At 37.0% G+C, this 27451-nt stretch overlaps 1 protein-coding gene across 1 annotated transcript in view; it reads left to right on the top strand.

Annotated features, from left to right (window-relative positions):
• The window catches only part of ANKAR (ankyrin and armadillo repeat containing), an 88334-nt gene that overhangs the window by 37197 nt on the left and 23686 nt on the right, over positions 1-27451 (top strand). Inside the window, exons 12-15 of the mRNA XM_033859959.2 lie at positions 3603-3771; positions 16206-16447; positions 16619-16772; positions 16857-17018. Coding sequence (XP_033715850.1) covers positions 3603-3771; positions 16206-16447; positions 16619-16772; positions 16857-17018 — 727 coding nt within the window. The remainder of the gene's footprint in view (positions 1-3602; positions 3772-16205; positions 16448-16618; positions 16773-16856; positions 17019-27451) is intronic.

Below are 27451 nucleotides of genomic sequence, written 5' to 3'. Positions count from 1 at the left end.
AGATTTGTGATCTTTGTGTTCTTTTGTGCTCTCATGTTTAATTTGGCTTTGCTTATCGTTTTCTTTTTAACTTTTTGGAGTCATTTTACTTCTTGCTAGTTGTTTTGTTATCAATCATTTGGAAAATATATTAGAAATTTTCCCCTCCCCCCAGGCCCACAACTAGAGTTAGTCAGTTAGTCTTATTCATTTAGACCTCACTTTAGACCTCTCCAGTGATTCTGATCACCCAGAGTTAGGATAAATGTGTCCCTTGTATGCAGTATATTTGGGTTCGCTTTGTCATTCACTTTTTATTGAATATAGCTCATTTACATTTATTGATGTGATGTTTAATCTTAGTTTTGGCATATTTTGTTATTATTTTTGGTTCTCTAAAAATCTTCTACTGTATGAGCAGTGTTTTCTTCCTCTTTTTTTCTTTATCTTTAAATTCCAGGACTTACACATCAGTGTTAGTTACCTATTTTTCCTGGGGCTTGGTGTGACTTTTCAACATGTACATTCATCTTCTTTTATTTTCAAAACGTTTTCTTGAATTCATGTCTTTAAATATTTTTTCTGTATTATTCTTTCTGTAAATTCATAAACAAGTACTTTTTGAGAGTTTATTGTATGGAAATACACTTCTAGATGTTAGAGTTATAGCAGTGAACAAAACAGACAAAATCCCAGCCTTCATGGAGTTTTTATTCCAGTTGGGGGTAACAAGACAATAAAGAAAATAAACCAAATATAGTATATTCGATGAGAAGAGATGTTAAGGAGGAAAATAAAGCAGGGAAAGGGAAGGGGGGAGCTTGGCAAAAAATACTTCACTAAGAAGCTGGCATTTGAAAAAGGGAGAGGGGTGGGGGAGGGATGGATTGGGAGGTTGGGATTAGCAGATGTAAACTATTATATATAAGATGGATAAATAACAAGGTCCTACTGTATAGCACAGGGAACTATATTCAATATCCTGTGATAAACTATAATGGAAAAGAATACGAAAAAAGAATGTATATATGTGTGTGTGTGTGTGTAACTGAATCACTGTGCTATACAGCAGAAATTAACAAAACATTGTAAATCAACTATACTTTGATAAAATAAATTTAAAAAAAGAAGTTGGCATTTGAGTACAAACCTAAAATAGATGAGGAAGTGTGCCATGTTTTTCTGTTGGGAAGAGCATTCTAGGCAGAGGAAACAAACGCAAAGTAAATGAAGTGAGAGTATGCCTGGCATATTCAAGGAATAGCAAGTAAGCAAAAGTAGCTGAAGAAAGAGAAATAGGAGACACCTTAGCTGGGTAATGGTGGACCACATCATGTAGGGCCATGTGGATAATTGTTAGACACCCTGGCTTTTTCTCTGAGTATGTTAAGCCATTGAATAATTTTGTTCTGGGAAGTTCCATGAAGAGATTTATATCATTCTACCTTCTGTGTTGAAACAGGTGGGCAAGGGTGGATGCAGCAAGACTAACTAAGAAGCTATTTTGGTAATCCAGGTGACAGACAGTGGTGTCTTGAACCAGGGTGGTAATAGTGGAAATGGTGAGAAGTAGTCATATACTGTATTATTTTTCTGGGAGTTGAGTCACCAGGAGCTGTGGGAAAGCTGAAAGATCTGGAGGGACCTCAAAGGAGACTAAGAAGGAATGGCCACTGAGGTAAGAGGAAACCTGAGGAAACTGTTGTCCTATCAGCCAAACGGGCAACATGTTCAAAGAGGAGAAGAATATCAATAGTGTCAAAGGCTGTTGTAAGATGAAAGTCAAAAGTTGACTTGAATTTACTGATCACTGAATTAACTTTAATTAACTAATTAAATCTTAACTACACTTCTCTTTGGGAATACCAATTATTTGTGTATTATATCACCTTTTCCAGTTTTATACAGCTGTCATTTTCTCTCTAGTCCTTTTCCACTCACTGTTTTATTTCATTTTTTTCCCCCTCAATCCTATCCTCCTTGTCTCTTGCTATGTTTTCTGGCCTTATTTATTTTTGTGTAGATTACAGTTTGGCTTTTATATTTTTCCACATCTTTCCTGAGCTTTTCCAGCTCTTGTTTCACCTCTCCCTGTCTCAAAAAATCTTCCCTGAGCACTGATGTCTCTCCTGTGCACCCTTGTTTTATAGAGGTGATTGCCTAATTTTTTTCATTGATAACAATATACCATTTTCAGTTAAAGTTTTTCATCTACTTTGTGGCATATTTTTCTTACAAGCATTCTTTATCTGTCATAAGTTTTTCCTATTTTTAATCTTATAATGTATTTGGACAGATCCTGTTCTGCTTCCTTTTTGAACATTACTCACTTTGAATTAGATAAGTTCTTTCTGGTCTAGCTATTTGCAGGAAATGCATGTGGGAAAGGGCCCAGATCCATGTTCTAGGCTAGCAAGAATATGACATATGCTACAGGGTTGTATGCATGGGTCTGTTCAGCTTCACTTTCCCTTAGCCAGCAGAGACTGTTGCATAGTACTCATAATGTGGATTCTATTTCCTCCACAATGCAAAAGTCTATCTCTTCCTTTTTATCTCACCAATAAGACTACTTGTTCCAAACCTCTTATTGCTATCATTCTTTATTCGTCCTTGCCCTCCTTAATTTTTGAAACTTTAGGACAAATTGGTCCAGGAAAGATCCTGCTGCCATCCTCCATACCCATTCCTCTTGTTCCAGACAGGGATGTGTGTGTGTGTGTGTGTCTGTGTGTGTGTGTTGTGTGTGTGTTGTGTGTGTATGTGTATGTTTTCCTGCCCCTTAAGGTAGAGCCACTTACTTTGGAAAACTGTGTTCTGCCAGTATTTCCTGTAGCCGGTGGCCATGGGAGATCTTGCGCATCCCTGTTGGCTACTCATAAACATTTATTATGGTTCAACATTACTGATGTCTCCTAGCTTTATTGAAAATGACATTACATTTCTGTTTCTTATCTTCTTTAATATCCTTTCATTAATTCTGTTAGTAGGGAGAAATGCCATCTTTACTCCACTTAAAATTAAGAAACTATATTAACATTTAAAAATAATACTTTGTGTTGCATAAATATAATTACCAATTACCAGTGCAATGTATACAATAGCAAATATTTCCAAATGGGCACTGTATTCAATTGGTATTACTTAGTTGTTTCACTTTTAGATACTTAAATGTTACAGTGAACTTGCAGCCTCTAATTATTTTGGTATAGAGGAGACTATTTGAAAATATATTTATAGAGACTTCCCTGGTGGTCCAGTGGTTAAGACTCTGCACTTCCAATGCAGGGGGCATGGGTTCGATCCCTGGTCGGGGAACAAAGATCCCACATGCCATGTGGTACGGCACAGAAAGGAAGGAAAGAAGGAAGGAAGGAAGGGAGGGAGGGAGGCAGAAAATATATTTATAGAATACTTTCCTTAATATTGAAGCATAAGATATGCTCAAAGTTGTAATAACTGTCATTTAATGTGCCATATCCGTAGACACATTTGTTTATGGGCAGTTTTTCTCTCCTAATTAAGCAGATATTTATAGCAAGAAAGATTATAGACTTGTGTTTCTAAATAAAGATAGCATACATCTTAAATAACTTCAACTAAATCTTTTTGTTTATTTTTAGAATGGAATTCCAGCTCTGATAAATCTTTTGAACTTAGACATAGAAAGCGTGCTAGTAAATGTAATGAACTGTCTACGGGTATTATGTATGGGAAACAAAAACAATCAAAGAGCAGTGAGAGACCATAAAGGCATCCCGTATCTTATCACATTTCTGAGTTCTGAGTCAGGTAAGTCTTTAGTTCTATATATTTTAAAGTGACCAGATATATTAAGTGAAGCAAACACATGTTTGGACTTGTCCTTTATGATAGATGTCCTGGATTTATCTTAGGATGGAACTAGACATATGTAACATAACCTAACTTCTGAAACACTTAAATTTAAACTGCTGGATTTATAAAAGGAATTGACTCTCAAAGCCATAATTTTTAAAATGTTGAACTAGATATTTTTATAAATGGAAATATTGGCATGAGTAATGAAAATAATGTAGTTAATATGCCCAGGGACTCAAGTAGATGTCTCCTTGTATGAATAAGACACACATTGATCATTGGAAGCTATTTTTCAAGTTACAATAAGGACTTCAGATTTGCTGTTAGATATTTGATATCAAAATTCATGTCATCAGATCATTAGGTTAATTAATGATTAATTAATTAACTTCAGTGCCTATAAACACCAGGAACACCAGAAGCTATGAGGCAGTTTCTGCAGCTACTGCAAATGGTCTCTCAGGTTCTGTAAGAATTTTCTCATTCCAGTGAGCATATACATAAACTTAAAATCTATGGTTTTCCCCACATTTGGGGGAATAAAAAATTGGGGGAAAGGTTGTATGTTTTTCTTCCTGCTCAGTTTATCACCTATCTTTCTATTCTAGTCCTCTAAGAATGAATACAGAATAAATATGTTGGCTAAAATGTAAGACAAGGTTATGGATAAGGGGATTGGTGCAGAAGGCTTTCTTTTACTTTAGAACTTCAAATTTAAGCAATTATCATCTTCTAAGGACCTCTATCATGTAGTGAAATCATTTGAAAGTCCTTTCCCTTCATTACAAATTCCTAAAGTCAGGGAATAGGTTTTCCCTATCCTTTTTCTTCCTCCCAACCCCAGATGCTTGAACAAAGCACAAATTGTAGAGGCAATTTGGATAAATAATAAATGAATTCCTGAAAGAAAGCTATAGAAATGAATTACCAAAATCATTTCTTTTTTGGGCTCTTGCCTCATCTGAAACCTAAATAAAAGTAACATCCTATATTGTAATCTGTACTATCTCTTCACTCCAAGGAAGATAAATACTTTTGAAGAAATTTTAATTGTTTTTCTCCCCATTTATAATTTGTAAATTCTACACTTCTAATTTTAGTGCTTTAACAAATGATTCTCCTGTATATTAGCTGTGCTATTAAGTTTTAGGGGATTACAAAAGAGTTTTATTAATTCCAATATCCTCTTAACTCTTCTGAACCACTCTAAGATTTCATGCATTAAGGTAAAATGGCCCCAAAGTAGATTCACATGCAGTTTCTTAAGACTATGGACTTGTTAACATCTCCTTAACGTCTCCAAGGGGTTCCTCAACCTTTGCTGAGTTTGGTTTGTTTGAGGTCTTTGCTTTACCATCTTTAGCTGTTTGTTTCATACTCTTCCCCATATGTATGTACATGCATACATGTTTTTTTTCCTACAGTGCTTCTTATTTCATCTTTTCTAATGCATGCAATTGTCCTGTTCTGTGTTATTAACAAAAGTTTATATAATAACACAACACCACCATGGAAATTCAAATATGTGGTAGAAAGTATATGAAATGATTTTCAACTCCAAACTATCTGAGCAAAATTTAAAGAGTAACCTCATCCTTCTGAAAATGATTATTCATACATTTCACTGCAGAAATATGTTTTCTCCAGATTCTCTGGGATGTTATGTAATGTATAGTATGAGCTCATTATCTTCTAAAATCTGGAACTTTGGAATTCTGAAAGGGTTTTAGATAGAAAAAAAACCCCAAAACACCTCCATAATTAGGCTTCTTTCACCCAACTCTTAATGTTGGAGTTCCTCAAGCTTCTGTTCTTGGTCTGCTGCTTTTTTCACACAGCACATGCTTCTTAAGCAATTTTATTTACTCTTAGTAACTTCATTACATTCATAATCTATTCTTCCCAGTTCTCTATCGAAATCCCTGACCTCTCCTCTGAGCTTCAGAGCTAGTCTGGATTATTGAGGTGTAAATAAAGACAGCCCTCTCCCTTTAGAATTTGGGTGCAATTCATAAATAGACACAAGAATGTAATGGAGATCAAAACTTCAGTAACAGCTGGAAAGCTTGCTTTGAGAAAATAGCAAAAAGATAGCACCAAAAGGAAGCTAAGCCATGCATTTGCAATGACTCATTATTTTACGGGGGTAATGAGTAACATTCCTGAGTGGGAGATGAGAGTAGGAATTTCTACTTTTTGGACTGATGCAGCAATATGGGGTAAGAGAAAGAATGGTTCCCTTCACACTCTCTTAATTTTATTACCTTGTTAGCTGAAAAACATCCCAAGTGTTACTAGAGTGATCTATCTAAAATACAAAATTGATTATATCTTTCCCTTCCTTTAAATTATTCAGTGGCTCTTTGTCACCTATGATAATGTCCAAAGTTTTAGCACAGCCTATCAGCCTTCTAAACTTCCAACTTGGAAAGGAAATAACCTTCCTGTTATTTCCTGTCACTCCTTTCCTCTCTTATTTTATTCTCAATTAATATTGAACTTATTGCTATTTCATACTTCTGGCCTTTGAGCTTGCTCCACAAGGCTAAGGACTTTGTTTTGTTGGTTCGTCATAGTTTCCCAGTACCTAGGACACTCCTAGTAGCCACTCAATAAAATATTTGCTGAATATATAAGTGATTGAATGATAAAAATATTCATAACAAAAAAGTTAATATATTTGACATAAAGTGAGTATGTAAATTGATATGAACAATAAGGCCTTAATAGACAGACAATTAACCTGAATAGAAAGTCTATGAAAGAACAAATGCTAAATTTAGAGAGTGTGGTTGCTTGAATTTAAAAACACCTTTTTGTACAGTTTTAACTTCTGGAAGCATATTGATGTCTTCACATTAAAAAAAAAACTACATTAAATCTACAAGACAGAAGGAGGAATCTAAAATTGAATACAAACAAAAACAAATGAACCCCATTATATATCAAATGAATTATATAGCTAGATTAAAAAGAAAAAAATGAACACAGGTAACTTTTTTTAATTTTAAAGTAGCTTTTTAAAGTAACTTTGAGCACAGTGCTTTACTATACAGCTTCAGTCTAGGGGAGAAAAAAACATATCTTGAATTCTTCTTAGTGGATTTGTATTTCATAGTGATATGGGTAAAACAGCTCTGAACCTGTGTTATAAGTATTGTAGGACTGACCAAATCAATAAAGTGTTAATATTATTGGGTTCTCACTGTGAAAAGAAATATACAGAATGTGGAAAGGCAATAAAGAATCCTGTGGGGTTGGACTGGAATTGGAAAATTGGAAATATATATATTTTCCTAGCCTTGTCTGCTTAAAGAGTCTAGTAGCAATGACACTTCAGTAGCAATGAATATACCTAGTACCAAATCTTTATTTCTAAATACCATTCCTCATGAAAAGAAACCAGAGCTTCTTGGAGAAATGGTTGATTCCGGGGCTGGGGCAGAGCAGGTACATGGTAAGTCCAAAACATCGTATTGTGGCAGAAAGTAAGAAAATGCGCCCCCCTCAAATGGAGGTGTATCTAAAGGACACAGGGGTCAACTTGAAGGAACTCCCACTGGCCCTTCAAATTGGACAATCTTGGACAATTGCCAAATCTTGGACAGAGAATCAATACAAATAATGAAATTAATGGATTATAACTCATTGAATAAAATAAAAATCCAAGAGCCCATCTTGATGATAAGTGGATAAACAAGGAAATAAATAAATAGAGAAGTAGGGAGAGCTCTTCTTTACAGTAGAATACAACTGATAAGTATGAAGGGAGCAGTAGATTTGGAAAATAAACATTTTGCAAACATCATAGTAAAGATTGGTTTGGGCAAAAATCAGTTGTTGCCAAATCTTAGGAGAGTTCTCTGACTTATTTTTGCAACTTTTCTCTGAATTTTATTTTATTCCATTTTTTGGCTGCACTGGGTCTTCATTGCTGCATGCAGGCTTTCTCTAGTTGCAGCGAGCAGGGACTACTCTTCGTTACGGTGCACAGCCTTCTCATTGTGGTGGCTTCTCTTGTTGCAGAGCACAGGCTCTAGGTACACAGGCTTCAGTAGTTGCAGCATGCAGGCTCAGTAGTTGTGGCTCACGGGCTCTAGAGCACAGGTTCAGTAGTTGTGGCGCACGGGCTTAGTTGCTCCGTGGCATGTGGGATCCTCCTGGATCAGGAATCGAACCCATGTCCCCTGCATTGGCAGGAAGATTTATAACCACTGCACCACCAGGGAAGTCCCTCTCTACGTTTTAAAGAGAACAATTACAACTTGTTAATATGCATATATGAAAATGTTTAGATTTACTAGTAACCCAAAACAAAGTGAGACACCATTTTTTTGCCTATTTATGTATTTATTCTTAATGATAATATCTGTACTTAAAAAGTTACAGTGACATTGATACTCTCATACTCTGATTATTGGAGAGTAGGATGCTATTATCATATCATTTGAAAAGCAGTTTTCTGGGGACCAGGTCAGGTTCAAGACAGCAGCATAGGAAGATGCTGAGCTAACTTCCTCCTGCGGGCACACCAAAATTACAACTACTTGCAGAGCAATTATCTCTGAGAACAACCTGAAGACTAGCAGAAAAGATTTCCCACAACTAAAGATACAAAGAAGGAACCACAATGAGATGGTTGAGGGGGCAGAGACATGGTCTGGTCCGGACCCACACCCCCAATGTAGTGACCCACTACATTGTAGTGAATGTTGGGGTCTGGTCCGGACCCACACCCCCAATGTAGTGAAAGATATCACAGCCACGTAAGTCCTCCCAGGGTAGTGAGGAGTCTGAGCCCCATATCAGGTTCCCCAGCTAGGGCATCCTATGCAAGGAAGATAAGCTCCCAAAACTTCTGGCTTTGAAAACCAGTGAGGCGTATGTTTGGGAGAGCCAGGGGGCTGTAGGAAACTGAAACTGCTCTTATGGGTGCATGCAAAATCTCACATGCTCTGAGGCCCACTGCAGAGAGGCAGCAGTTTGAAAGGTGCCTAGGTCAGACCCACTTGCTCATCTTGGAGAGGCCTCTTGGAGAGGCAGGAGGCAGCTGGGACTCCTACTGGGGAATGAGACACTGAGGCAGCTATTCATGTGATCTTCTACTGTGCTGATACTGATGCTGGCAGGCACATTTTGGAATCCTCCTTCTAGCCTATTAGTGCTAGGGGCCTGCCCCACCCACCAGCTTGCCTGCATCACTGGCTTCGCAACTGTCTAACCACCAGAGCCTGCCCTGCCCACCAGTGTGCCCACAGCAACCACACAAGGCAGGACCTCTCAGTCAGCCAGACCAGGAGCCAGTCCTGCCTACCAGTGTGCCCACAGTAGCTGGCCCCACTACAGCAGAAGGGGGCATATAGCCCACATAAGGACACCCTTTGAGCATCTAGCTCTGGTGGCCAGAGGGGAGCATGCTGTTGGACTCCATAGGACATCTCCTACATAAGGCCACTTCTCCAAGATTGGGAGAGAGAAGGAACCTACCTAATACATAGAAATAAATTTGGAGACTTAGGCAAAATGAGGAGACAGGTGAATATGTTCCAAATGAAGGAACAAAACAAAACCTCGGAAAAAGAACTAAATGAAACAGAGATAAGCAATCTACCTGATAGAGTTCAAGGTAATAATCATAAAGATGTTCACCAAACTTGTGAGAAGAATGGATGAACACAGTGAGAACTTCAACAGAGTTACAAAATATAAAAAAGAACCAATCAGAGCTGAAGAATACAATAACAGAAATGGAAAATATACGAGAGGGAATCAATGGTAGAGTAGATAATATAGAAGAATGGGTAAGTGATCTAGAAGACAGAGTAGTGGATTCACACAAGCTGAATGGAAAAAAGAAGTAAAAAATTTTTAAATGAGGATAGTTTAAGGGACCTCTGGGACAACATCAGGTGTACCAACATTCACATTATATGGGTCCAAGAAGGATAAGAGAGAAAGGGCAGAGAACTTATTTGAAGAAGTAATAGCTGAAAACTTTCCTAACCTGGAGAAGGAAACAGACATCCAAGTCCAGGAAGCACAGTGTCCCAAACAGATGAACCCAAAGAGGTCCACACCAAGACCCATTATAATTAAAATGTCAAAAATTAAAATCTTAATCTTAAGAGCAGCAAGAGAAAAGCAATTAGTTACATATAAGGGAACTCCCATATCAGTTGACTTCTTGGCAGAAACTTTGCAGTCCAGAAGAAAGTGACATGATATATTCAAAGTGCTGAAAGGAAAAAACCTACAACCAAGAATACTCTACCTGGCAAGGTTATCATTCAGAATTGAAGGAGAGAGAAGAGTTTTACAGACAAAAGCTAAAAGAGTTCATCACCATTAAACCAGCCTTACAAGAAAGGTTAAAGGGAGTTCTCTAAGCAGAAAAGGCCACAACTAGAAATAATAGAATTATGAAAGAAAAAATATCACTGGTAAAGGCAAACATATAATAAAGATAGTGGATTAACCACTTACAGAGCTAGTAGACAGCTTAACATGGGGACGGGGTAAAATTTTAGAGCTTTTAAAATGTGTTCAAACTTAAGAGATCATGAACTTAGAATAGCCACCTATATACATAGGTTGTTACATATAAACCTAGTGGTAACCATAAACCAAAAACTTATAATAGATACACAAAAAATGAGAAAGGAACCCAAACATAACACTAAAGATACTCATCAAGTCACAAGGGAAGAGAGCAGGAGAAGAAAAAAGGAACAGAGAAGAACTACAAAACAACCAGAAAACAGTTAACAAAATGGCAATAAGTACATGCCTATCAATAATTAATTTAAATGTAAATGGACTAAATGCTCCATACAAAACATATAAGGTGGCTGAATGGATAAAAAACAAGACACATAAATATGCTGCCTACCAAGACTCATTTTATTTTTATTTATTTGTTTTTAAAATAAATTTATTTATTTTATTTACTTATTTTTGGCTGCATTGGGTCCCTGCTGCTGCGTTCGGTCTTTTCTCTAGTTGCAGTGAGCAGAGGCCACTCCCCACTGCGGTGCACGGGCCTCTCACTGCAGTGGCCTCTCCTGCTGCGGAGCACACACTCCAGGCGTGTGGGCTTCAGCAGTTGCGGCACGCAGGCTCAGCAGCTGTGGCCTGTGGGCTCTAGAGCACGGGCTGTAGAGTGCAGGCTCAGTAATTGTGGCACACTGGCTTAGCTGCTCCACGGCATGTGGGATCCTCCTGGGCCAGGGTTCAAACCCGTGTCCCCTGCATTGGCAGGCGGATTCTCAACAACTGCACCACCAGGGAAGCCCCCAAGACTCATTTTAGATCTAAAGATACACACAGACTGAAAGTGAGGGGATGGAAAAAGACATTCCATGCTAATGGAAATAAAAAGAAAGCTGGAGTAGCAATACTTATATCAGACAAAATAGACGTCAAAACAAAGACTGTAACAAGAGAAAAAGAAGAGCATTACATAATGATAGAAGGTATCAATCCAACAAGAAGATATAACATGTATAAATACATATACACCCAAAATAGGAGCACCTAAATACATAAAGCAAATATTAACAAACACAAAGGGAGAAACTGACATTAACACAGTAATAGTAGGGGACTTTAACACCCACTTACATCAATGGACAGATCATCAAAACAAAATCAATAAGGAAACATTGGCCTTAAATGATACATTAGACCAACTGGACTTAACAGATATATATGGAACATTCCATCCAAAACCAGCAGAATACACATTCTTTTCAAGTGCATATGGAACATTCTCCAGATATATAGCTTGCTAGGCCACAAATCTAGTCTCAACAAATTTAAGAGGATAGAAATTATATCAAGCATCTTTTCCGACCAAATGGTATGAAATTAGGAATCAATTACAGGAAAAAAAATGGGAAAAACACAAAAACACGTAGAGACTAAACTACATGTTAATTAAAAAAAAAAACAAAAACAATGGGTCAATGAAGAAATCAAAGAGGAAATCAGAAAACACCTTAAGAAAAATAAAAGTACAACTTTGCAAAATCTATAGGACTTAGCAAAAGCAGTTCTGAGAGAGAAGTTTAGCAATACAGGCCTATCCCAGGAAATGAGAAAAATCTCAAACAGTCTAACCTTACACCTAAAGGAACTAGAAAAAGAATAACAAACAAAAAAATTAGTAGATGGAGGAAATAATAAAGATCAGAGTGGAAGTAAATGAACTAGAGACAAAAAAAGATAGAAAAGATCAAGGAAACTAAGAGCTGGTTGTTTGAAAAGATAAACAAAATTGATAAACCTTTAGCCAAACTGATCAAGAAAAAAGAGAGAGGGCCCAAATAAATAAAATTATAAATTAAAAAGGAGAAATTCCAACTGACACCACAGAAATACAAAGGATCATAAGATACTACTACAAACAATTATACACCAACAAATTGGACAACCTAGAATCATTAATCAAAAAACTCCCAATAAACTAAAGAATTCACAGGAGAATTCTTCTTTTTTTTTTTTTTTTTTTTTTGCGGTACGCAGGCCTCTCACTGTTGTGACCTCTCCCGTTGTGGCTCTGGACGTGCAGGCTCAGTGGCCATGGCTCAAGGGCCCAGCCGCTCTGCGGCATGTGGGATCTTCCCAAACCGGGGCACGAGCCCGTCTCCCCTGCATCAGCAGGCGGACTCTGAACCACTGTGCCACCAGGGAAGCCCCGTGAATTCTTTTTTTAATAAAAATAATGCTATGAACGTTTGTATACAAGTATTTTTTAAGGTTTTTTTTTAAATTAATTTATTTATTTTTGGCTGCATTGGGCCTTCATTTCTGCGCACAGGCTTTCTCTGGTTGCAGAGAGTGGGGACTACTGTTCGTTGCAGTGTGCGGGCTTCTCATTGCAGTGGCTTCTCTTGTTGTGGAACATGGGCTCTAGGTGCACAGGCTTCAGTAGTTGCAGCACATGGGCTCAGTAGTTGTGGCTCACAGGCTCTAGAGTGCAGGCTCAGAAGTTGTGGTGCATGGACTTAGTTGCTCCATGGCATGTGGGATCTTCCAAGACCAGGGATCAAACCCATGTCCCTTGCATTGGCAGGCTGATTCTTATCCACTGTGCCATCAGGGAAGTCCCTTCACAGGTGAATTCTATCAAACATTTGTAGAAGAGTTAATACCTATCCTTTTCAAACTATTCCAAAAAACTGAAGAGAAAGGAACACTTCCAAACTCCTTCTGTGAGGCCACCATTGCCCAAATGCCAAAACCAAAGAAACTACAAAAAAAAAAAAAGAGAGAAAATTACATGCCAATATCCCTGATGAACATTGATGCAAAAATCCTCAACAAAATATTAGCAAATTAAATTCAACAATACATTAAAAGGATCATACATGATCAAGTGGCATTTATCCCAGGGATGGTTCAATGTCCACAAATTAACCAGTGTGATATACCACATTAACAAACCAAGGATGAAAATTCTATCATCTCAATAGATGCACAAAAAGCTTCTGACAAAATTCAACATCCATTTATAATAAAAACTCTCAACAAAGTGGGTATAGAGGTAATATACCTCAACATAATAAAGGCCATGTATGACAAAATCACAGCTAATATCATAGTCAACAGTGAAAAGTTGAAAGCATTTCCTCTAAGATCAGGAATATGACAAGGATGCCCACTCTTGTCACTTATTCAACTAGTAGTGGAAGTTCTAGCCACAGCAATCAGAAAATAAAATAAATAAATAAAGAGACTCTAAATTGGAAAGAGAAAAGTAAGATTGTCACTGTTTGCAGGTGAAATTATACTACTATATGTAGAAAACCCTAAAGAGGCCACCAAAAAACTATTAGAACTAATAAATGAATTCAGTAAATTTGCAGGATACAAAATTAATATACAGAAATCCATTGTGTTTCTGTACACTAATAATCTATCAGAAAGAGAAATTAAGAAAACAATACCATTTACAATTCCATCAAAAATAATAAAATACCTAGGAATAAATTTAACCAAGGAGGTGAGAGACCTGTATTCTAAAAACTGTAAGACATTGATGAAAGAAATTGAAGTTGAAACAAATAAATGGAAATATGTACCAAGCTCGTGGACTGAAAGAATTAATGTTGTTAAAATGGCCATACAACCCAGGGTAATCTACAGATTCAATGAAATCCTTAATAAAATATCAATGGCATTTTTCACAGAGCTAGAACAAATGATCCTAAAATTTGTATGGAACCACAACAGACCCAAATAGCCAAAGCAATCTTGAGAAAGAAGAACAGAGCGGGAGGTATCACACTCCCTGATTTCAAACTATACTACAAAGCTATAGTAATCAAAGCAGTATCATGCTGGCACAAAAAGAGCCACATAAATCAATGGCAAAGAAAGAGAGCCCAGAAATAAACCCATGCTTATATGGTCAATTAATCTGTGACAAAGGAGGAAAGAATATACAATGGGGAAAAGATAATCTCTTCAATAAATGCTGTTGGGAAAACTGGACAACTTCATGCAAAAGAATCAAACTGGACACTTTCTTACACTGTATACAAAAATAAACTTGAAATGGATTAAAGACTTAAATGTAAGACCTGAAATTTTAAAACTTCTAGAAGAAAACAGGCAGTATGCTCTTTGACATTGATCTTAGCAATATTTTTTGAATATTTCTCCTCAGGCAAGTGAGACAAAACCAAAAATAAACAAATGGGACTAAATCAAACTAAAAAGCTTTGCATAGCAAAGGAAACCATCAACAAAATGAGAAAACAACCTACTGATTGGGATAAAATATTTGCAAACAATATATCTGATAAAAGCTTAATATCCAATATATATAAAGAACTCAAATGACTCAATGTTACAAAAACAAAAAAAAAACAAAACCTAACAATCCAATTAAAAAGTGGGCAGGGAACCTGAATAGACATTTTTCCAAAGAAGATATACAGATGGCCAAGAGACATATGAAAAGATGCTCAACATCACTAATCACCAGGGAAATGCAAATCAAAACCACAATGAGATATCATTCACACCTCTTCAAAGGGCTATCATCAAAAAGATAGCAAATAACAAGTGTTGCTGAGGGTGTGGAGAAGAAAGAACCCTCTAGCACTGTTGGTGGGAATGTAAATTGGTGCAGCCACTATGGAGAGCAGTGTGGAGATTTCTCAAAAAATTAAAAATAGAACTACCAAATGATCCAGCAATTCCACTTCTAGATGTTTACCCAAGGAAAACTTATACCCTAATTCAAAAAGATAAAAGCACCCCTATTTTCAGTTAACATTATTAACAATAGTCAAGATATTGAAGCAACCTAAGTGCCTACTGATAGATGAATGAATAAAGAAGATGTAGTATATATACACAATGGAATATTTACAGCCATAAAAAAGAATGAAATCTTGCCATTTGCAGCAATATGGATGGAACTAGAGGGTATTATGCTAAGTGACATAAGTCAGACAAAGACAAATATCATATTACTTATGTGTGGAATCTAAAAACCAAAACAAATGAACAAACAAGATAAAAACAGACTCATAGATGCAGAGAACAAACTGGTGATTGCCAGAGGCAAAGGGAGTTTGGGGGTTGTGCGAAATAAGTGAAGGGGATTAAGAAGTACAAACTTCCAGTTATAAAATAAGTCACAAGGATGTAGTATACAGCATAAGGAATATGGCCAGTAATATTGAAATAACATTGTATGGGAATAGATGGTTACTTTTTGAGTTGATCATTTCATAATGTATTTAAATATCAAATAACTATGCTGTACACCTGAAACTAACATAATATTGTATGTCAACTATACTTCAATTTAAAAAAGAAGAAAAAGGGGGAAAAAAGAAAATAAATTTACTGCAAATGTATTAAGTTATTCCAATAGTTCCTAGGACTCTTATAATAAGGGAAAAAAATACAAACAGGAAGGAAATGTGCCAAGATTTCTCCTAAGCATTGTTTAAAACAGTGAAAAGTTGGAAACAACACATTACTTTTTAAAATGCAAATGTTTAAGGAAATGTGATACACCCATTAATGGAATATTTAGGAGACACTGATGTTCATAAAGAATGGGAAAAATTTTATGGTAAATTAAAATGCAGGATACTGTGTTTATAGTACCACTATATTAAATATGTAACACTAAAGTTATCTATATTTACATATTATATATATTTATAAAAGTAGTGGATGAGATTAAATGAAATGTTTGTGCTTGGGTGGTGAAAGTCTGGACAGTTTTATTTTTTCTATTTTTCTTTATTTTCTAAACTCTATAAATTTGATTTTCAAATATGGGAAACTAGTGATATATGCTGCATTTTTATGTTCTTACTTTTTAAAAGATTTATTTAACTGGTTCTTGAATTCATTTGAAGATGTGTTGACAGCTGTATCTTCTGTTACAATTGCTGAGGTTGCACGTGACAATAAGGAAGTTCAGGATGCTATGGCTATGGAAGGAGCCATTCCTCCTCTGGTGGCTCTTTTTGTGGGAAAACAACTTGGTGTTCAAGTGAAGGGTGCAATGGCTGTGGAAGCACTGGCAAGTTACAACCCTGCTATACAGAGAGCATTTCTGGAAAAATCACTAAGTAAATATCTTTTAAAACTCCTCAAGGTAGGAATTTTATGATTCTTTTTCATTTTTCTTAGATAAAGCATTCAATATTGAATTTAGTTAAGTGAAAAGAAAACTAAAACCAATTCTAGAATAAACATTTTATCAAACATAGACTCCTACGGTATTCAATAAATCCTCATTGACTGAATAGAATACTTTTTTAAATAGGCATTTCAAATAGATGTTAAGGAACAAGGAGCTGTAACACTTTGGGCCTTGGCAGGACAAACACTAAAACAACGAAAGTATATGGCAGAACAGATTGGATACAACTTTATAATAAATATGCTTTTATCACCATCAGCTAAAATGCAGTATGTTGGTAAGTTATTTTCTATGCATAAATCTGTACAATATAGAACCAGACATTGGAGTATCACACATGTTTCTTGCTTATTGTTGCCAGGAGGTGAAGCAGTCATAGCGCTAAGTAAGGACAGCAGGATACACCAAAATCAAATATGTGAAGGGAATGGAATTGCACCACTGGTTCGCTTACTAAAGATTAGTAAAATAGCTGAAGGAACACTTCTGAGTGTCATCAAAGCAGTGGGATCCATCTGTATCGGTTTGTACGTTTATTCTCAGTTTTAAAAATATCAGTAAATACTTCTCTTCCTCTCTATCCCTACTGTTGCAGCCCTTAATGATATTTAATCTGTTATTATAATGTTTTTATTTCTCCAAGACCTTAATGAGTAAAAGTGGTGTAGTTAAGCATATTGTATCAGTCTTGCTCTTGAGTTCTGGTTAGAATGAGAAATGAGGACCATGAGCCTTGGCTATTTTGACTTAAAGGGATCTCCTTTTTTAAGTTAAGAGAAAAATATTTCTTATTTTGAATCTCAGGAACTATATGTTTTTGAAGATATAGAAGTGTTTCTAGTGCTGTGGCACATTTTTCGATTCCAGTCTCTTTCCGTAGTGATTCTTTGTTTACATAGTGGCCACTAGGTCTAGTTGTTCCTTTCTTTGCAGAGGAATTAACCTTTTGGGATATCTGAAAAATGTTGTGGAATTGTTGGTGATTGACTTACCAAAAATAAAAAATCAGGTTCTTTGCTGACCTGCATGAATGTATGGGGACTGATTGAGACTCCTTCCTGTAGGCAAGAGAAAAAAAAACGCTAAAACTTTATTTCTAGTCCATTGTATTTCCAGAAAAAATAAATTAAAAATTCTAGCTGAAGAACATAGGACTTGGTTTCAAAATTTTTTTTTTTCCTTTTTTCTTAGAAAAGCTACTTTACTGAAATTCACTAACTGCTTGCAGGCAATCAAGTCAGGCAAGATAATTTTGTTGTTGTTGTTGTTTTAGCCAGAGTCTATGGTATAAATTATTTCTAAAATTCTAGTAAATGATAACACAAATACAAAGATAACTGATATACGTGTGTGTTTTCAATTTCTTCTCATTAGTTTACTTCAAAGCTGTCCACATTTGCCATAGACAAGTTCTTGCCATAGACAAGAACTACAGAAAAAAACTCTTGCTTTCAAACTCACCAGCTTAGACTCTTTACACACACATACCCCTTCCTTTTTCTTCTTCATCATGTTTATGTTTTCTTCTATACCCTTGAACATATAGAAACATATTTAAAATAGCTGTTTTAACATCCCTGTAACTAGTTCCAGCCTATCTGTTATTTCTGGGTCTCTTGCTATTGACTGATTTTTTTCTTGATTATGAATCATATTTTCCTGCTTCTTTGCACACCTAGCGCTTTTAAAATGTGAGTGTTTTTTAAAAGTGCTATTGAAATACAGTTTACATATAAGAAGATATTTAAATAAAATAAACAATAGAATAAAATATTAAATACATTATTTAGAGTGTACAGTTTGATGAGTTTTGACATATGTATTCAGCACTGACACCATCAGCACAATCAAGTAAGTGAATATAATCATCACCTCCAAATGTTTCATTGTCCCTTCCTAATTCCTCCCTCTTTGCACCCCATCCCCAGATAACCACTGATCTGGGTTTTTTTTCTTATGATCTGAGAATGGCTTTATTGTATTTTACATATTAAAACATAAGCTTCTGAATTTTTTCTTTAAAAAATAATGTGCTGATTTGAATTTATGACATGGATCCTAACAGCACAAAATTACTTTTAAAATTTGATATTAAATGATCTTACCACTGATTTTTCTATAGCTATAGATTAGTTTGCATTTTCTAGAATTTTATGTAAATGGAATTATGCATGTGTACTTTTTTCTTGCTTCTTTCACTCAGCATGATTATTTTGACATTCATCCATATTATTGTATCAAATATCAATAAAATATTTCTCTTTCAATGCTGAGTAGTATTCCATTGTATGGTGTGATGGTTAGTTTTATGCCTTATGATATACATACATACATACATATACATCCCGTTGGTTCTTTCTTTGGAAAACCCTAATGCTTATGGATATATTATGATTTGTTTACCCATGCACCCATTGAAGGACATTTGGATTGTTTCCTGTTTCTTGCTATATTGTAAATAAAACTGTTACGAACATTTGTGTTCAAGTTTTGGTATAGACACATTTTCATTTCTCGTGGGTAAATATCTAGAAGTAGGATTGCTGGGTCGTATGGTAGGTGTATGTTTTACTTTTAAAGAAACTGCCAGATTGATTTTCAAAGTAGTGTTACCACTTTGCACTTCTACTAGCTGTGTGTGAGTTCCAGTAGCTTCACATCCTCATCAACATTTAGTATGGTAATTTTATTATTGTAGTGGATATGTAGTAAATCTTATTGTGGTTTTAATTAACATTTTCCTAATGACTAATGATGTAGAGCATCGTTTCATGTGTTTATTTGTCATTTGTATATCTTCATTTTTTTTTCAATGTTTCTAACAAAACTTCTAATTTTATTTTATTTTTTGTATTTTTTTAACATCTTTATTGGAGTATAATTGCTTTAAAATGGTGTGTTAGTTTCTGCTTTACAACAGAATGAATCAGTTATATATACACATATGTTCCCATATCTCTTCCCTCTTGCGTCTCCCTCCCTCCCACCCTCCCTATCCCACCCCTCCAGGCGATCACAAAGCACCGAGCTGATCTCCCTGTGCTATGCGGCTGCTTCCCACTAGCTATCTACCTTACATTGGTAGTATATATATGTGCATGCCTCTCTCTCGCTTTGTCACAGCTTACCCTTCCCCCTCCCCATATCCTAAAGTCCATTCTCTAGTAGGTCTGTGTCTTTATTCCTGTCTTACCCCTTGGTTTTTCATGACATTTTTTTTTCTTAAATACCATATATATGTGTTAGCATACGGTATTTGTCTCCCTCTTTCTGACTTACTTCACTCTGTATGACAGACTCTAGGTCTATCCACCTCATTACAAATAGCTCAATTTCATTTCTTTTTATGGCTGAGTAATATTCCATTGTATATATGTGCCACATCTTCTTTATCCATTCATCCGATGATGGACACTTAGGTTGTTTCCATCTCCGGGCTAATGTAAATAGAGTTGCAATGAACATTTTGGTACATGACTCTTTTTGAATTATCGTTTTCTCAGGGAATATGCCCAGTAGTGGGATTGCTGGGTCATATGGTAGTTCTATTTGTAGTTTTTTAAGGAACCTCCATACTGTTCTCCACAGTGGCTGTATCAATTTACATTCCCACCAACAGTGCTAGAGGGTTCCTTTTCTCCACACCCTCTCCAGCATTTATTGTTTCTAGATTTTTTGATGATGGCCATTCTGACTGGTATGGGATATCTCATTGTAGTTTTGATTTGCATTTCTCTAATGATTAGTGATGTTGAGCATTCTTTCATGTGTTTGTTGGCAGTCTGTATATCTTCTTTGGAGAAATGTCTATTTAGGTCTTCTGCCCATTTTTGGATTGGGTTGTTTGTTTTTTGTTATTAAGCTGCATGAGCTGCTTATAAATTTTGGAGATTAATCCTTTGTCAGTTGCTTAATTTGCAAATATTTTCTCCCATTCTGAGGGTTGTCTTTTGGTCTTGTTTATGGTTTCCTTTGCTGTGCAAAAGCTTTGAAGTTTCATTAGGTCCCATTTGTTTATTTTTGTTTTTATTTCCATTTCTTTAGGAGGTGGGTCAAAAAGGATCTTGCTGTGATTTATGTCATAGAGTGTCCTGCCTATGTTTTCCTCTAAGAGTTTGATAGTTTCTGGCCTTACATTTAGGTCTTTAATCCATTTTGAGCTTATTTTTGTGTATGGTGTTAGGGAGTAATCTAATTCCATACTTTTAGATGTACCTGTCCAGTTTTCCCAGCACCACTTATTGAAGAGGCTGTCCTTTCTGCACTGTACATTCCTGCCTCCTTTATCAAAGACAAGGTGACCATATGTGCGTGGGTTTATCTCTGGGCTTTCTATCCTGTTCCATTGATCTATCTTTCTGTTTTTGTGCCAGTACCATACTGTCTTGATTACTGTAGCTTTGTAGTATAGTCTGAAGTCAGGGAGCCTGATTCCTCCAGCTCCGTTTTTCATTCTCAAGATTGCTTTGGCTATTCGGGGTCTTTTGTGTTTCCATACAAATTGTGAAATTTTTTGTTCTAGTTCTGTGAAAAATGCCTGTGGTAGTTTGATAGGGATTGAATTGAATCTGTAGATTGCTTTGGGTAGTATAGTCATTTTCACAATGTTGATTCTTCCAATCCAAGAACATGGCATATCTCTCCAGCTATTTGTATCATCTTTAATTTCTTTCATCAGTGTCTTACAGTTTTCTGCATACAGGTCTTTCGTCTCCTGAGGTAGGTTTATTCCTAGATATTTTATTCTTTTTGTTGCAATGGTAAATGGGAGTGTTTTCTTGATTTCACTTTCAGATTTTTCATCATTAGTGTATAGGAATGCCAGAGATTTCTGTGCATTAATTTTGTAGCCTGCTACTTTACCAAATTCATTGATTAGCTCTAGCAGTTTTCTGGTAGCATCTTTAGGATTCTCTATGTATAGTATCATGTCATCTGCAAACAGTGACAGCTTTACTTCTTCCTTTCCGATTTGGATTCCTTTCATTTCCTTTTCTTCTCTGATTGCTGTGGCTAAAACTTCTAAAACTATGTTGAATAAGAGTGGTGAGAGTGGGCAACCTTGTCTTGTTTCTGATCTTAGTGGAAATGCTTTCAGTTTTTCACCATTGAGGATGATGTTGGCTGTGGGTTTGCCTTATATGGCCTTTATTATGTTGAGGAAAGTTCCCTCTATGCCTACTTTCTGGAGGGTTTTTATCATAAATGGGTGTTGAATTTTGTCAAAAGCTTTCTCTGCATCTATTGCGATATTCGTATGGTTTTTGTCCTTCAGTTTGTTAATATGGTGTATCACGTTGATTGATTTGCATATATTGAAGAATCCTTGCATTCCTGGAACAAACCCCACTTGATCATGGTGTATGATCCGTTTAATGTGCTGTTGGATTCTGTTTGCTAGTATTTTGTTGAGGATTTTTGCATCTATGTTCATCAGTGATATTGGCCTGTAGTTTTCTTTCTTTGTGACATCCTTGTCTGGTTTTGGTGTCAGGGTGATGGTGGCCTTGTAGAATGAGTTTGGGAGTGTTCCTCCCTCTGCTATATTTTGGAAGAGTTTAAAGAAGGATAGTTTGTTAGCTCTTCTCTAAATGTTTGATAGAATTCTCCTGTGAAGCTATCTGGTCCTGGGCTTTTGTTTGTTGGAAGATTTTTAATCACAGTTTCAATTTCAGTGCTTGTGATTGGTCTGTTCATATTTTCTATTTCTTCCTGATTCAGTCTTGGCAGGTTGTGCATTTCTAAGAATTTGTCCATTTCTTCCAGGTTGTCCTTTTTATTGGCATGGAGTTGCTTGTAGTAGTCTCTTAGGATGCTTTGTATTTCTGCAGTGTCTGTTGTAACTTCTCCTTTTTCATGTCTATTTTTATTGATTTGAGTCCTCTCCCTCTCTTTCTTGATGAGTCTGGCTAATGGTTTTACAATTTTGTTTATCTTCTCAAAGAACCAGCTTTTAGTTTTATTGATCTTTGCTATCATTTCCTTCATTTCTTTTTCATTTATTTCTGATCTGATTTTTATGATTTCTTTCCTTCTGCTAAGTTTGGATTTTCTTTGTTCTTCTTTCTCTAATTGCTTTAGGTGCAAGGTTAGGTTGTTTGTTCGAGATGTTTCCTGTTTCTTAAGGTAGGATTGTATTGCTATAAACTTCCCTCTTAGAACTGCTTTTGCTGAATCCCATAGATTTTGGGTTGTCGTGTCTCCATTGTCATTTGTTTCTAGGTATTTTTTAATTTCCTCTTTGATTTCTTCAGTGATCACTTCGTTATTAAGTAGTGCATTGTTTAGCCTCCATGTGTTTGTATTTTTTTACAGATCTTTTCCTGTAATTGATATCTAGTCTCATAGCATTGTGGTCAGAAAAGATACTTGATACAATTTCGATTTTCTTAAATTTACCAAGGCTTGATTTGTGACCCAAGATATGATCTATCCTGGAGAATGTTCCATGAACACTAGAGAAAAATGTGTATTCTGTTGTTTTTCGATGGAATGTCCTATAAATATCAATTAAGTCCATCTTGTTTAATGTATCATGTAAAGCTTGTGTTTCCTTATTTATTTTCATTTTGGATGATCTGTCCATTGGTGAAAGTGGGGTGTTAAAGTCCCCTATGAATGTGTTACTGTCGATTTCCCCTTTTATGGCTGTTACTATTTGCCTATGTATTGAGGTGCTCCTATGTTGGGTGCATAAATATTTACAATTGTTTTATCTTCTTCTTGGATCGATCCCTTGATCATTATGTAGTGTCCTTCTTTGTCTCTTCTAATAGTCTTTATTTTAAAGTCTATTTTGTCTGATATGAGAATTGCTACTCCAGCTTTCCTTTGGTTTCCACTTGCATGAAATATCTTTTTCCATTCCTTACTTTCAGTCTGTATGTGTCTCTAGGTCTGAAGTGGGTCTCTTGTAGACAGCAAATATATGGGTCTTGTTTTTGTATCCATTCAGCCAATCTGTGTCTTTTGGTGGGAGCATTTAGTCCATTTACATTTAAGGTAATTATCGATATGTATGTTCCTATTCCCATTTTCTTAATTGTTTTGGGTTCATTATTGTAGGTTTTTTCCTTCTCTTGTGTTTCTTGCCTAGAGAAGTTCCTTTAGCAGTTGCTGTAGAGCTGGTTTGGTAGTGCTGAACTCTCTCAGCTTTTGCTTGTCTGTAAAGGTTTTAATTTCTCCATCAAATCTCAATGAGATCCTTGCTGGGTAGAGTAATCTTGGTTGCAGGTTTTTCTCCTTCATCACTTTCAATATGTCCTGCCACTCCCTTCTGGCTTGCAGAGTTTCTGCTGAAAGATCAGCTATTAACCTTATGGGGATTCCCTTGTGTGTTATTTGTTGTTTTTCCCTTGCTGCTTTTAATATGTTTTCTTTGTATTTAATTTTTGACAGTTTGATTAATATGTGTCTTGGCATATTTCTCCTTGGATTTATCCTGTATGGGACACTCTGTGCTTCCTGGACTTGATTACCTATTTCCTTTCCCATGTTAGGGAAGTTTTCAACTATAATCTCTTCAACTATTTTCTCAGTCCCTTTCTTTTTCTCTTCTTCTTCTGGAACCCCTATAATTCGAATGTTGGTGCGTTTAATGTTGTCCCAGAGGTCTCTGAGACTGTCCTCAGTTCTTTTCATTCTTTTTTCTTTATTCTGCTCTGCAGTAGTTATTTCCACTATTTTATCTTCCAGGTCACTTATCCGTTCTTCTGCCTCAGTTGCTCTGCTATTGATCCCATCTAGAGTATTTTTCATTTCATTTATTGCGTTGTTCATCATTGTTTGTTTCATCTTTAGTTCTTCTAGGTCCTTGTTAAATGTTTCTTGCATTTTGTCTACTCTATTTCCAAGATTTTGGATCATCTTTACTATCATTATTCTGAATTCTTTTTCTGGTAGATTGCCTATTTCCTCTTCATTTGTTAGGTCTGGTGGGTTTTTATCTTGCTCCTTCATCTGCTGTGTGTTTTTCTGTCTTCTCATTTTGCTTATCTTACTGTGCTTGGGGTCTCCTTTTTGCAGGCTGCAGGTTCGTAGTTCCCGTTGTTTTTGGTGGCTGTCCCCAGTGGCTAAGGTTGGTTCAGTGGGTTGTGTAGGCTTCCTGGTGAAGGGGACTAGTGCCTGTGTTCTGGTGGATGAGGCTGGATCTTGTCTTTCTGGTGGGCAGGTCCATATCTGGTGGTGTGTTTTGAGGTGTCTGTGGACTTACTATGATTTTAGGCAGCCTCGCTACTAATGGGTTGGGTTGTGTTCCTGTCTTGCTAGTTGTTTGGCATAGGATGTCCAGCACTGTAGCTTGCTGGTCGTTGAGTGAAGCTGGGTGCTGGTGTTGAGATGGAGATCTCCGCCATTTGTTATTATGTGGAGCTGGGAGGTCTCTTGTGGACCAGTGTCCTGAAGTTGGCTCTCCCACCTCAGAGGCACAGCACTGACTCCTGGCTGCAGCACCAAGAGCCTTTCATCCACACGGCTCAGAATAAAAGGGAGAAAAAATAGAAAGAAAGAATTAGTAGAAGTATAAAGAAACAAAGAATGAAAGGAGGGAGGGAAGGAGGGAGGGAGGGAGGGAGGAAGGAAGGAAGGAAGGAGGGAAGGAAGGAAAAAAGAAAGAAGATAAAGTAAAATAAAATAAATTAAGATAAAATATAATAAAGTTATTAAAATAAGAAAATAATTATTAAGAGAAAGAAAAAAAAAAAAAAAACAATGGATGGATATCGAGCCCTAGGACAAATTGTGGAAGCAAAGCTATACAGACAAAATCTCACATAGAATCATACACATACACACTCACAAAAAGAGGAAAAGGGGAAAATATCATAAATCTTGCTCTCAAAGTCCACCTCCTCAATTTGTGATGATTTGTTGTCTAAAGGAGGGAAGAAAGGAAAGAAAGAACGAAGATAAAGTAAAATAAAGTAAAGTTATTAAAATAAAAAGTAATTATTAAGAAAAAAAAATGGACAGATAGAACCCTCGGACAAATGGTGGAAGCAAAGCTATACAGACAAAATCTCACACAGAAGCATACACATAAACACTCACAAAAAGAGGAAAAGGGGAAAAAATAATAAATCTTGCTCTCAAAGTCCACCTCCTTAATTTGGGATGATTCGTTGTCTATTCATGTATTCCACAGATGCAGGGTACATCAAATTGATTGTGGAGCTTTAATCCGCTGTTTCTGAGGCTGCTGGGAGAGATTTCCCTTTCTCTTCTTTGTTCTCACAGCGCCAAGGGGCTCAGCTTTGGATTTGGCCCTGCCTCTGCGTGTAGGTCACCGGAGGGCGTCTGTTCTTCACTCAGACAGGATGGGGTTAAAGGAGCAGCTGATTCGGGGACTCTGGCTCACTCAGGCTGGGGGGGGGGGGGGAGGGGCACGGAGTGCGGGGCGGGCCTGCAGCGGCAGAGGCCGGCGTTGCACCAGCCTGAGGCACGCCGTGCGTTCCCCCCGGGGGAGTTGTCCCTGGATCCCGGGACCCTGGCAGTGGCGGGCTGCACAGGCTCTCCGGAAAGGGGGTGTGGATAGTGACCTGTGCTCACACATAGGCTTCTAGGTGGCGGCAGCAGCGGCCTTAGCGTCTCCCGGCCGTCTCTGGGGTCTGCTCTTTTAGCCGCGGCTTGCGCCCATCTCTGGAGCTCCTTTAAGCAGCGCTCGTAATCCCCTCTCCTCGCGCACCAGGAAACAAAGAGTGAAGAAAAAGTCTCTTGCCTCTTCGGCAGGTCCAGACTTTTCCCCGGACTCCCTCCCGGTTAGGTTAGCCGTGGCGCTGTGTTCATGCCGTCAACCCCAGTACTCTCCGTGGGCTCCGACCGAAGCCCGAGCCTGAGCTTGCAGCCCAGCCCGGCCCAGCGGGTGAGCAGACAAGCCTCTCGGGCTGGTGAGTGCCGGTCGGCCCTGACTCTCTGTGTGGGAATCTCTCTGCTTTGCCCCCTGCACTCCTGTTGCTGTGCTCTCCTCCGCGGCTCCGAAGCTTTCCCCCTCTGCCACCCGCAGTCTCCGCCCGCGAAGGGGCTTCCTAGTGTGTGGAAACCTTTTCTCCTTCACAGCTCCCTCCCACTGGTGCAAGTCCCGTCCCTATCTTTTTGTCTCTGTTTATTCTTTTTTCTTTTGCCCTACCCAGGTACGTGGGGGGTTTCTTGCCTTTTGGGAGGTCTGAGGTCTTCTGCCAGCATTCAGTAGGTGTTCTGTAGGAGCTGTTCCACGTGTAGATGTATTTCTGGTGTATCTGTGGGGAGGAAGGTGATCTCCGCGTCTTACTCTTCCGCCATCTTCCCGGAAGCCCTGTATATCTTCTTTGCTAAAGTATCTGTTCAAATATTTTGCCCATTTTATACATTGTGTTGTCTTGAGTTGTAAGCCTTCTTTATAAATTCTAGATACAGCTCTTTTCTTGTTGTTGTTAGATGTATGTTTTGCATAAATTTTCTTCGAGTCTGTGGTATTTTTCCATTTTTGTAACAGTCTTTTGAAGAGGTAAAGTTTTAAATTTTGATGAAGTCCAATTCATTGATTTAAAAATTATTCAGTTTGTAGGTTTTGTGTCCTCTTTAAGAACTCTCTGCTAAACCCAAGATCATAAAGTTTTTCTGTTTTCCTCTATATTTTGATGTATGATACATTTTGAGTTGGCTGAGATTCATTTTCTCACATATGGCTGCCCAACTGCTTCAGCATCATTTATTGAAAAGATTATCTTTTCCTCCATTGAATTAGCTAGGCACTTTTGTCAAAAATCAATTGACTAGATATTTGTGGGTCTATTTCTTGACTTTTTATTCAGTTCTATTTAACTATTTGTCCATCTTTATGTTATACTCACTGTCTTAATTACTGTAGGCTTACTGTAAATCTTGAAAGCAGATAGCATTAAGTCCTTCGACCTTGCTGTTTTTCAAAGCTGTTTTGGCTGTTTCAGTTCCCTTATATTGCCATATAATTTAAAAGATTAA

This window comes from Tursiops truncatus, chromosome 7, assembly GCF_011762595.2.
Source record: "Tursiops truncatus isolate mTurTru1 chromosome 7, mTurTru1.mat.Y, whole genome shotgun sequence".
NCBI classification, from domain to species: domain Eukaryota; kingdom Metazoa; phylum Chordata; class Mammalia; order Artiodactyla; family Delphinidae; genus Tursiops; species Tursiops truncatus.
The sequence above is the reverse complement of the archived record's forward strand: the minus strand, read 5'-3'. Positions and strand labels throughout refer to the sequence as shown.